Here is a 12,761-nt window from a genome sequence, read left to right as displayed (position 1 = left end):
GAGAGTTAAAGGCAGTCAGTCCACATAGAGATCTTGTAGCAAGCACTTGTATTGAGTCACTTAAGATATAAGCAGTAGAGTTAGATGTTTGAAGTAGTTGGTTATAGAATAAGTACTAAGTTGTGATATTCGTATATTACTGTTGGATTAATACTGACCATTCCTGGGTCGAATTGTATGGTGTATTCACTATGTGGTGTTATATTAAACTTATTGTGTCTGCTACACCCAGCGTCATTTCATTATTCTGTGATTTGTAACAAGAACCCAATGTCACCACCACGCCTACATTGATAACCACAGCCACATTCATAACATATAAAATAACTCAGTGACATTTATGGTGTCAGAAGTGCAAGGCATTCAGTGACATTTTTTGGTGTCAGAAGTGTCAGAAAACAACATTTATAGTGTCAGAAGTACCAGCAAACATTTATGATGTCAGAAGTCAGAACTGCTAACTTAAAGGATTTATGAGCACCAGAGGAACAAGTCAAGAATTTTTTTCTATTGCTGTCAGAAGTATTTTAATACTACAGTTACTTACAGTAACATTTATACGGATATTTTTTAAGTTGGCAAGTGAACTATTTAGTTAACACATGAAAAAGTAACTCTAAAAAATATTTGTTTACACAAATCATGACGCCACTCAACGAGCAAGAAAGTTAAGACCTGATTATTATAGACTCTACTATTTTTCTCATTTGGTCGTTCAGCGACACATTCAACATTATAGAGATGACCTAGATCTACATTTATTGAGACCAGCACACAATTTTTCAAGTGAGATTCACGTGATCCAAGAGTGACATTATTATCTTCAGCTAGTCTAACACTACTAACAGAAAACAGAGCTGAAATTGAAAGCTAACTGTGCCTACTATTTTAACTTGTACTTCAAGATTGAACTTTACATGAATTGCAACTAATCCAGAATTTATTCAATTTTTTTGACTACACACTTGGTATCTAGACCTACTACTACATGTCATATTGACCTGCCATGACACAGTTACCGTTAGCCGCCGCTAGCGAGCTATTTTTTTTTCATCTGTGATGAACTGAACAATTTGAACTGTTCATGTCTGAGCTGTATTTTCAACTTCGACATATTTTCCAGTTGACTACTGTCCTAAGTGTCATTTATCTGGAAGCCTGATTTATGTGGTTGTACTTTTACACCAGTTGAGATAGCTTTAGGAGCACAGCATTGTTCAAAGTTACTTTAACATCCTAAGCAAAAGAGATCAAACATGATATGCTGAGACAACCTGGATACTACAGCTTGTGTGGGTGAAACTAGACAACCGTGATACTACAACCGGTGTGGGTGAAAATCTAGTACTACAAGTCATTCAAGTCATCGTTTGAAGACAGCTGATATATGGTCAGTCGAGGTAGCTGACATATTCAAGAATCATCTACATCGAGTGCTCGTCATAATTCTAATGACACACTCATATTGTCGCTGTCTAACAGCACAGTTAATAAGAGAGCGCTCTCACTCTTAGACCTCTCTTGTCGTCACTACTTATGGTCATTTTTAGTTATTTATATTTGTTTCAGCAACTGTATGAAAATGGATTACGTATGAACTGTACCATTGTGCTGTGGATTTAGCAAGTCGATTACTTATGAACTGTACCGTTGTACTGTGGATTTAACAAGTGGATTACTTATGAACTGTACCATTGTACTGTGGATTTAACAAGTGGATTACTTATGAACTGTACCATTGTGCTGTGGATTTAGCAAGTGAATTACTTATGAACTGTACCGTTGTGCTGCGGATTTAACAAGTGGATTACTTATGAACTGTACTGTGGACATATTTTATGTGGAGCATCACCGGAACTTTATGTACAAGTCAAGCATCAAGTGAATATTTAAGGGAAGTAACTTTAATTACCCTTAGTATTATCAGTATTGATTAGTTCTCTTGAACTACACCACAATTTTTTTCATTGTTTACATTTGTATTTATATATACATCTGACCTTTAGGGACTAAATTTAATTATCTATTGAGTCTAAGCATTTATATTTTTTTCTAATTCAGCATCCAGGTATTGGTAGGGACTCTTTAGATAAAGTAAATACTTGATCGTATAGCTGTACTAGTCAAGTTTGTATTTCGTGAAGTATCTATCATATTGTTAAACTCTTGTATTGTCTTGTTTACATTTGTTGAATTTTCTTTTGCGTCATAGTTATTTCTCATTGTAATTCTTTTGTCTACTATTTCTACTATCTTGTAATGTCTCTTTAAAGCAGACTGTTTAGTATCTATAGTGTATTTATGTTTGTCTAATTACTTATTAATATATATATTTATTTTACTTCTTATTTCAACCTATTTTTTATTATTATCAACACTACACTACACACTTGATACACTATGGGATATACTTTGATTTGAGATTGACAAGATTTATATTGTATATACTCTTCAAACACATTCAACTATTTTGATACTATTGATACATTGATCACTATTTATCAGACTAATAAGGCTCACATGATTGTGAAGTATTTATTGCAAGTGGAGATACTAAAAATACATAATCACATAATTGATCAGTAAAGTATTACATTATGAACTAGACAAAGTACCAAGAATAATTTAAGATACCTCATAACCTCAATTGTTTCGCACAAAATATATATCTACTATTATCTGTAATTGCTATTTGAGCAATAATAATTATTTATCGTACAATATTCATTTACAACTACCTAGTGTACACATATCTATTAATTAACTATATTACTAATTTGAATCTTTGAAAATGGCTGAGTATGAAAAACTAATAGAGATAGTGGATAAACTAAAGTTAAAAGAAGATGATAGAGCTGCATTCATTAAAATTGAAATAGATAGAATTAGAGTAGAAAAAGACAAGCAACGGGAAGAAAGGCTACATGAAAGAAGACTGAGAGAGAAAGAACAAGAAAACTTAGAGAAGGAAAAAGAACGCCAACATGAAATAAAATTAAAAGAACATGAAGAAAAAATGGCCAAGCTAGCAAAAGAAAATAAAGACAATTCAGCAAGTCAAACTTCATCTCACCATCAGTATCACAGCAAATTTAGGAACTTTGATCCAAAAGAAGACACATTGGAAAATTTCATAATACAATTTGAATACATCTGTCAAACAGCAAATATGAATAGTGCACAAATGGCTCAACAACTGCTAGCTAACCTAAGAGGTGAACCACTAAACATCATCGACACACTAACTATGGAGCAAAGAAAAGACTACAACACAGTAAAACAAAGACTTATTGAACATTTTGGCAAAACAGAGGAGCACTATCGAAAACTTTTTAGGGAAATAAAACTAGCCAAGAATGCAGATTTAAAAAGAACAATACATGACATGCGCCAGAACATGACAAAGTGGCTACAACTCGCAAACTGTAACTTAGATAACCCCAAACAGATCTTAGATTTCTTTCTCATTGAGAATAAATGTTACAGATGCAGCATTCTCATTCCTGAAGGAGAGAAAAATAAAAAATGAAGCTGAATTGATATCAAACTTAACAACATACAAAGACTCAAACCCAAACATCACCATAGACAAAAGGGAATTGTACAATGTAGCTGCAACAGTGACAGAAAACCATCAAAGAACTACAAATAAATTTAAATATGCCAAGAGCATACAATGTTTTTTCTGTGGCATATTGGGTCACACCAAAGCAGAGTGCAGAAAGAGAATGGCATCAGAAAAACAGCAATATGTAAATAGAAACCATAAATATGGAAGAGATAACAGAACTTTCCAGAGCTTCAGTCCTAACTATAATAGATCCTATCAACAACAATATAACAGAAGAACATGGCAAAGCTACAGTCCAACTAACACTAGACCATATCAAACAAACAGAAGATGGCAAAACAACAGAATGTCAAGAAGAGATCAATTTCAAGATAGACAACATACTTACCACAATAACAATTACACTAGACAAAATATAGCAGCTGTAGCAACTGAAAGACCAATAGAATATGAAACAGCAGCATATATACAGACAAAATTAGCCAAATTAAAAGTGTATCCTGCCTATGTGGATGGCATTAAGGTATATGCATTACGTGACAGCGGCTGCACCTCAATCATTGTGAAGAAATCACTAGTAAAACCTGAACAAATACTTGAAGAAAAGGTCACACTGACTTATGGGAATAAAGACTTATGGGAAGTATGTGAAACAGCATTAGTTTTCATTGAATCACCATGGTTCACTGGTCAATACAAAGCCATAGTAATGAACAACCCAGCTGAAGAACTAATTATAGGGAACATAGAGAATATAGTTGAACTATCAGAAGAAGCCTTAGTAAAATGGGCTAATAGTGTGAATCAAGAAAATATTGAGTTAGCATCAACTACTAATTCACATGATTTCAACAATGTCAGTATACATGAAGCAACTAAACATAATCTGTCAATTACAAATACAAATAAAATAGATGTAGAATGTCAAACTCATTTGCTAACAGAAGCATCTAAACTAAATAAAGATTGCCAAACAATTAACACACAAACAAATGATAGTGAAATACAAACAGATGAAATACAAATAGATGATAAAGATAAAGCTGAAAAACAAGAAATACAAAATGACATTAACACTAGCTCACCTAAAGTAATAATAACAGAAGAAATATTAGCCTTGACATTTAAAAACAGCAAACAGATAGAAGTATATGATCTAGAAGTCAATTACCAGGATGTTGTATGCATAGTTGATGAAGAATCCACAATCACTTTTGTAGAGCCCAATTTAGTAGAAAAAGAAGATTATTTGAATGATATAGCCATTGTAACCTTACCAAACTCTAGAAAGATAGAATGTAAAACTGCCATTGCTGAAATCAAATCACCATTTATAAAAGGGAAAATAAAAGTTGTAGTACTTGAAAATACTATCAGTCCAGTAATTATTGGATCTTATCCAAAAGTTAAAGTGCATCAAAAGCCAGTAATACATAAAACAATATGGTTTTATGACCTGTCTGATTCTGATTTTCAGAAAGAAATTTTTCAAATAGTACAAGATATAACTTGTGATTTTGGATATAAAAAAGTTTGGAAACATCCAGAACTTGGAGAGTCAATGTGGGTACAAATAAAAAACTTTGGCCATTACAAAGAGTTATTACATAAAATATATGGAACACCAATTAAGGGACTCACAATTAACATCAGTGTTGTTGACTTAATACATCGCATCTGGTAAACATTGAGCATTATTCTGTGAACATTGAGCATTATTTTGTAAACATTGAGTACTATTTGTAAACATTGAACTAGAACTAAGACTTCATTTTTTTTAAACTCTATTTGTAAACAAACTTTGGAATTTGATTACTACATTGTAACCAACAATTTTTTTCACATTCTTTTGTCAACAAGAATAACATTTTTGTACTCAACAATGTAAACAAACATTGAATTTTTTCCAAACTTATTCAGTACCTAGCTTAATTTTTTCCATGCAATGTAAACATTATTTTTTCTCATTGTATTGAGAACAACTTGGACAAAATTTTTTTCTACAGCTATTGTAAACAAGATTGGAATTTTTTTTACTATGTCATTTATCACAATTATATAACTTAGTCACATTTTTCAATACTATTGAAAAAGGAGATTGATTCATAATGTAACTTATTTATTCAATGTCAATTAGTGTAATGAAATATTGACATACACTTGTATTTTTTTGAAAACATTTTTGTCAAACTATTCTTATGGACTATATTTTTTTGTATTGATGTAAACAAGAAGATTGTTGTACAAACTTTTTGATATTTCAAGTACTGAAAGAGACACTTGATATTATTCTTTTAAATTGGACTTACACATTTTTTTTCACAACAGATTAAAATAAATACAACTAAACCATTATGATGTTATGCTTGTATGTATATGCTTGAACAAATTAATGTAACCTCAAAGATTGTATCACAACTGACACAATTTCTCGGTTGAAGCTTTTTTTTGACAAAGATTTTTTTGAACTTTGTACACAATAATTATTTGATAAACAATGTAACATTAAACTTTTGCCATTACTAGCTACAAATTATTTGAACTGTCATATGGAGAAATACTTAATTGAAACATAAGGTGCATGCAACAAGCACTATGAAAGATATTTATTTTGATTTGATGTTCATACTTTTTGAGCAAATATTTTGATACTTGAATTATACATATTTACTTGTGTAATATTAATGCACAACAATTTTTTATGGAGATATCAAACCCCATATTGAAGTAAACAGATACATTGAATTGGTAACAATGATCATTAATCAATTTGATCTTGAATTTTGACACATATATTTTGAATTTTTCTATACTTATCACTTACATATTGAGACTTACTTGTAACATTTTCTACATGATTTGTACATATTGTACTATTGGTGTTAAAAAACCAGACTTCTAACATTTCTTAGTGTCAAAGATTTTTTTTTATAAATAGATATTGTAAATAAAAACTTGTATTAATTTTTCACATTGTGACATAGGAGATTGTCATTGAAATTTTCGTCACACTTTGCACATATTATTATGAAAAAGACTTGTAAATATTGAACACATTTGAATATTGATGTATATATTAGAACTACATGTAAAGAATTATTTGGGATGTTAAGTATTTGACTCAGAGAATTATTTGAATTGCCTTACAAGAATTCCAATTGATCCTACTTATGATAATTATGTTGTCAAGCTGAAAAAAATTTTCTTCAAAATTTTTTTCAAAAGGGGGGTGATAGGTAATGTCACCACCTCAAAGTTGGTGCCATAGAGTAGAAACCCTAATTCTGTATTGTGTATGTTAATTCCATATTGTGAATCTTATTCACAACCCATGTTGCACTAAGGTGAACACTTTTGACCTTAGGTGAACCAGAGAGTTAAAGGCAGTCAGTCCACATAGAGATCTTGTAGCAAGCACTTGTATTGAGTCACTTAAGATATAAGCAGTAGAGTTAGATGTTTGAAGTAGTTGGTTATAGAATAAGTACTAAGTTGTGATATTCGTATATTACTGTTGGATTAATACTGACCATTCCTGGGTCGAATTGTATGGTGTATTCACTATGTGGTGTTATATTAAACTTATTGTGTCTGCTACACCCAGCGTCATTTCATTATTCTGTGATTTGTAACAAGAACCCAATGTCACCACCACGCCTACATTGATAACCACAGCCACATTCATAATATCTAAAACAACACGGTGACAATTATATTGAAGAGAGGGGTTTTATCGTAAAAATACATTTGGAAGGGGTTTTAAACGCAAAATCCCCATTGGCAACGCTCATGGAATTTGGTGACTGTCGTTTGCTTTATTTTTTATAGAAGAGGGTTTTTTAAACGCGGAGGGTGATTTTTTTTTACTGCGCTGGGGCAATTGATGGTTTAACATTAAAAACTCACCTAAATAAACAAGGTGAAAGCTAAAAATCAGTCACGAAATTACATTTCGGGGTGGGAGATGAAGCCCGTAATCCAATGATAGGATTTTAGATAGTGACTTTGCACAGAATGTTCATGAACATTAATTTATTATTCATCTCTTGGATAAATGTTGACATGCGGAAATACCCAAAGACGTATAGTCCGTTCCAGATAAATATTTCTCGTTCTATTGCCCAATTTAAATTTCTTTTTTTACTTTGAAAAATTATAACATTCAAACTCGAGTTTTCCCAATGTGGCCAACTAGCTACTAATTGGTTTCCCAACGATATGAAGCAACTGTCAATTTTTTAGGAAAATCCTCAATATTTTTACCGCCTCAACTCTTGTTTCAAAACGTACGACCCCCCTCCCAACAAGCACATTATAAGGGTTACGGTTGAAGGGGAGAGGGGGTGAATCTATTTACCGTCAACACTCCTCCATCCACTATGTATCTATCATCATCATCTTGTGCTTTAGAGTTGACTTAGAAAGCTATGGACAGCGAAAATGCATTGAAAGAAAAGCGTACCAAAAGAAAAGGAAAAATATAAATTATTTATTTAAATGTTTGTGTGTGTAGGTGTGTGTGTGAGTAGAATATAAAAGCTGTTAGAGAATAGGAGTATATGTAGATTATTGTGAATTCTATTGACATTTACCTAATCCTTGACACGTTTTATTCAAATCAGTACATTTCTCTTTAATCGTTTGCAATTCATCCATAGTGCTCTGCAAATTGAAGGGTTGCTGATAACAAATCATGACATTAACAACATATATTATATAACTAATCATGGCTTAACAAGAACTATATAATAAATCACGAATAACTGTGACAAGTCAAAAACTCGCTGTCAGAGTCACTCAAAATTATCACAGCATTAATTAGTATTTTTCATTATTTATTTATTTTATTTTAATTATTTCTCCATCCTACCCCTAAATTATTCACCCGCCACACCTTTTCCGCTCCAGGCTAGACTTAGTTGACCACCTTGGAGATAGCTAAGGCGCGTCCTTTCATTTATCTGCCCTTGATCGGGGAAAGGTAGACACACAATCTCTTTTGATCTTATCGGCAGATTGTCTGACAGCCGCAGTGGACACCACCTTGTCACTCCCCCCCCCCTTTTCTCCTATGTCTCCCTTTGATCTAGGAGACCAAGAGGACAAACACGCCCATTGACCTCCCAATGTGCGAATCCCATCTTAATTACTTTTGTGCTATTTCCATTGGATATTATCATGTGTATTTTGCTTAGTTCATTTATATTTAATTAGTTCATTGTGTATTTCTCACTGGCGTAAGTAGAAAACATAAACATGTCCTATGTATTTATTTATGAATTGCATTAATCTATTAATGCTACGTTGCTCAATTGATCGTTGATGCAACCTTGTATATATTTGTACATCTTATTTTATTTCCTTTATCTCGGTTGACCGCCTTGATAATTTTACTAGCGCACTAATACTGCGTCTAGAAAAGAGTTATGAATTATCCCCTGTATTGAATTATCTCCCCTGTAGCCATTTCACTCTAACGAGAGTTGCGCCTCTTGAACGGACACCCTCTCCATTCAAGCGCGCTCCATTGTTCTCGACCTACGGTCATATGTAAACAAACCGTCTTGGTCGCCGACCACCGCCCAATTCACCCCCCCCCCTTTTTCTTTCTCTATCCACCTGTGTTGTTTATTTCAGATTATTATTTCCCCTTCTATGTACATTTTTATATTAGTATTTCCCCTTTTATGTACATTTATATAATGCTACTATCTGCCATCTATTTTCCAAATCCCATTTGTCATCATCTCCTCATTGTGCTCTAAAGCAATTTCACCAATCTGACGAATGCACCTCAGTCGAGGGCATCGATAAGATGTATGAGAGACATGTCCTAACTTGTATTTATTTATCCGCAGCCTCCCTCAGGTGTCTGCCTATCTATTTGCTATCGAGAATCACCTACTGCCTATTTATTTATTGGATCAACGATCTATTTACCTGCATCTGTGCTTAGTGCTATTCAGCACTGCTTTTGCCTACTGAGATCTACTCAACTCTACTATTTGGCGCTATCGGCATTGCCCGCCTATTCGACAGCCCACCTGTCAAGCTATTAGGTGCGACGTCCCTATAGACCCAGATCTGTGTGAGACGTCATAGCTACGCCAACCCTCTGCAACTCACTGGACATATCCTGTCAACTACGCTGCCCACGGCAGATCAGCTCTGCCCGCAGTAACCTTGTGCCCACGGTAGCCGGCCACCCGCCCTACTGTGCCCACTACAGATATTAGATTTTTGGGATTGAGACTCCACAAGAACTATATCACCGGCGTCCCTCTATCCGCTAGAGCGCCACCTCCAGCTGCAGAACCTCAAGCCAGGACACAGCCAGCTGCGACATCAACAGGAAGACCAGCTAAGTCAGAGGACAAAGTGACATACTCTCTTATCAAATGCAAGAGTGATGATTAAACATAGTATCCCTTAGAGATAGATGCAAACCCTCCCCCTTTTTATTCTTATATGTATATTTATGTAAATAAATATTCTTTTATTTTAACTTTTGTATCTATCTTTCATTGCTTTGTCTCGTTGCGTGTCTGCTCCCGATTCATATGCTGATAGGTTGGGGTGTGATAGCTTTAAAAATAATCATCCCCTAGACATTAAACGCGCCAAACACACGTCACATTTCCCCACCTGTCACAATAACTAACAAGTATTTTAATTTAAACATATATATATGAATATAAATAGTCTACTTTACATGACAACTAAGATATAAAAATCACCTGAAGTTGAGAAAATTCACTTTTTAAAAAAGTTAACTCTTCATTTTTAACTCTGATTTCATCTTTCACTAGCATTAACTCTGTGTTGGAACTGCTCACCATCTGAAAATATAAAAATAAAACTTTTACTACTATTAAAGCAGCCTTGACTTCAAAGGGAGGCAACATTTGTGTACAGAATGAGTACTCGTGCTGTGTGGTTAGGGTTTAGTTCCTGGGTCATTTCATTCCCTGGTCCTAGGATCATCCAAGAAATGTGAACTATAAGAATTATGAACTAGTATTTGTGTACCCACACTGTTCAGTATTATGTTCTCTGCTCTGCTGACAGATGTATTCACAAATAGACATAATATCGGGATAAATAGATCGTATAGATTTGACGGAGGCCTATTCAACCATAGGCGACTCAAGGCAAAATCAAAAACAAAATCAGCAGTAATCAGGGACCAGCTGTTTGCTGACGACTGTACCCTAAATGCCTGCTCTGAAAATGATCTATAAAATTGCGAGTTACGCGCCAAAGAGAGAGAGAAAGAGAGATTTAAAATGAAGTCACAAACGTACCTTTTTCAAATGAGTCTCTTCCATTTCAACTTCATACTTTGATTTGTTTAAAATCTTTAAAAAAAAATTGAATAACAAAAAATGTCTTTCTCGTGAGAGTCAATAGCAATGAGAGCTAGTAAAGGATAAAGAATACATGAAGACAATTTATAGGCTTTTCTCTTGAACATGGTTTTACATTTGTTTAGGATTATATAATAGTTTAAAATAGTTATTTCGTTTTTGTAAAAGCAATAGCAATATAAATATCTATCTATCTATCTAAAGTTACAAAAAACAAACATTGCTAATAGTAACGAAGGAATCACAATCAAAACTGAAACTAATTGAACAAATTTACAAATTCCAAAGAGATTGGTAAAAAGCGTATCTCATAATCTTGGCCTATGAAAGAGGTCTTTCGTCCAGAGTTAGTTGTATCAGTGGCGCCCGATAGGGGGTGACACCCGAGTGGAAACGAAAATAAAAAATACCAACTGAAAATGTGACAGAAGCTAGATCATAAAGCCTAGGAATGGTTGAATAAACTTATTCTTAATGGGGAAAAAAACAATAGCAAGATTTTCTTGTTTGATAGATAGTCGACATGACCACTACGAGAAACTTGCGAGAAGAATATTTATCATGCTTTCAAATTCGGAACAATTTAATAGCCGGACTTTGGCTACAAAAAAAACAAAATTGACAGGGAAGTCATTGCTATGATTGACGTAGAGATGGGAAAAACAGAAGAACATCTTGTACTTATAGATTGTTTGGTATTGCATTGTTTCTAGCCAAGCAAAAGTTGGTAGTTGGTGGCGAATTGAAGAAGACTTTTCATTGAATAATGGAATTTTTTCTTGGGATTGTGAAAATGTTATCCGAATATGAGCTAGTAGTGATATAATAGCTTATAAGATTGCAAGGGAGCGAAGCAAAAAACAAAAGTGACTTTCCAACCTTGAACCAAAACTCAGTGAGTTTATAAATGTTTTAGCAAACCACTTAAAGGGATATACTTATCAGAGACATAAATGCTGCGAGGTACTCTGGTATCTTGTATTACAGCACACCTAACATAGATCTCTGAAGTTGTAATGGCAATGTTCGAATGACTGATATGTTGTAGGATATTCCACTTGAAGTGGTCCAAAATAGCTAATGGTATCAGTTCTGATCATTTAAAACGTCTGGAAAGAGATGGGCTTAACATATTGATATGCTGAGCTCAGGGACATGGTAATGAAGCTACAATGTGAAACATTCATGACGGAGTGCAGGCAGTATTAATGAAGAACAGAAAGGAAACTTGAATGGATGTGTACACCGTTTACTTAAGCTTTGTGGTCTAAATTCTTAATCATAAAATGCTTCTAACATACATCTTTTCGTTTTTCTTTGCCGCTTTTACCAATCGATGGGATATTTGAATGAAGGCTAGAGTTTCCTATGAACAACTCGCTGGTGTGCTCATCGTGTTGCTGTTAGACCCATGAAAGATTTGATGAGAATGTGATTCGAAAATCTGTGCAGTCGCTCTGAAACTACAAACACTAGGAGACAACTGTCTGTGAATACATGCATAGACCTTTCATTGCTAGACAAGATAGTTTAACAGAAATACCAAAACTAGAATTCATTTACAGGCAGCAAGTTTAATTTTGAAGTTTTTGTATCGATCAATATACTTTTCGTAAAGTTGCATTTTTTTTCATTAATCGTCCTCAGGAAACTTGAATATGAAATATTTGGAGCTTCGTCCGGTCAGGGACAGTAACTATTGTACCTGTCATTTGTCTGCTAAAGTTGGAATCAAGGCAATCTGTATTCTTTGTTTGTAACCTAATAATTGTTTACATTTTGGAACACACGAGAGAACACGGAAGAACTTGACATGAGACAGT

General features: G+C 33.9%; 1 protein-coding gene across 15 annotated transcripts in view; it reads right to left on the bottom strand.

Annotated features, from left to right (window-relative positions):
* The window catches only part of LOC106073466 (centriolin-like), a 276,342-nt gene that overhangs the window by 81,632 nt on the left and 181,949 nt on the right, over positions 1-12,761 (bottom strand). For 13 of the 15 annotated variants that reach the window (XM_056040843.1, XM_056040842.1, XM_056040844.1 and 10 more), the window contains 4 exons: positions 12,240-12,338; positions 10,876-10,929; positions 10,309-10,410; positions 8,164-8,233 (listed from right to left, as the gene is read on the bottom strand). In XM_056040843.1, coding sequence (XP_055896818.1) covers positions 8,164-8,233; positions 10,309-10,410; positions 10,876-10,929; positions 12,240-12,338 — 325 coding nt within the window. The remainder of the gene's footprint in view (positions 1-8,163; positions 8,234-10,308; positions 10,411-10,875; positions 10,930-12,239; positions 12,339-12,761) is intronic. The other 2 variants (XM_056040848.1, XM_056040853.1) reach the window with 2 other exon arrangements.

This window comes from Biomphalaria glabrata, chromosome 9 (genome assembly GCF_947242115.1).
Source record: "Biomphalaria glabrata chromosome 9, xgBioGlab47.1, whole genome shotgun sequence".
In the NCBI taxonomy this organism is placed as follows: domain Eukaryota; kingdom Metazoa; phylum Mollusca; class Gastropoda; family Planorbidae; genus Biomphalaria; species Biomphalaria glabrata.
This window is presented reverse-complemented; position numbering and strand designations above follow the sequence as displayed.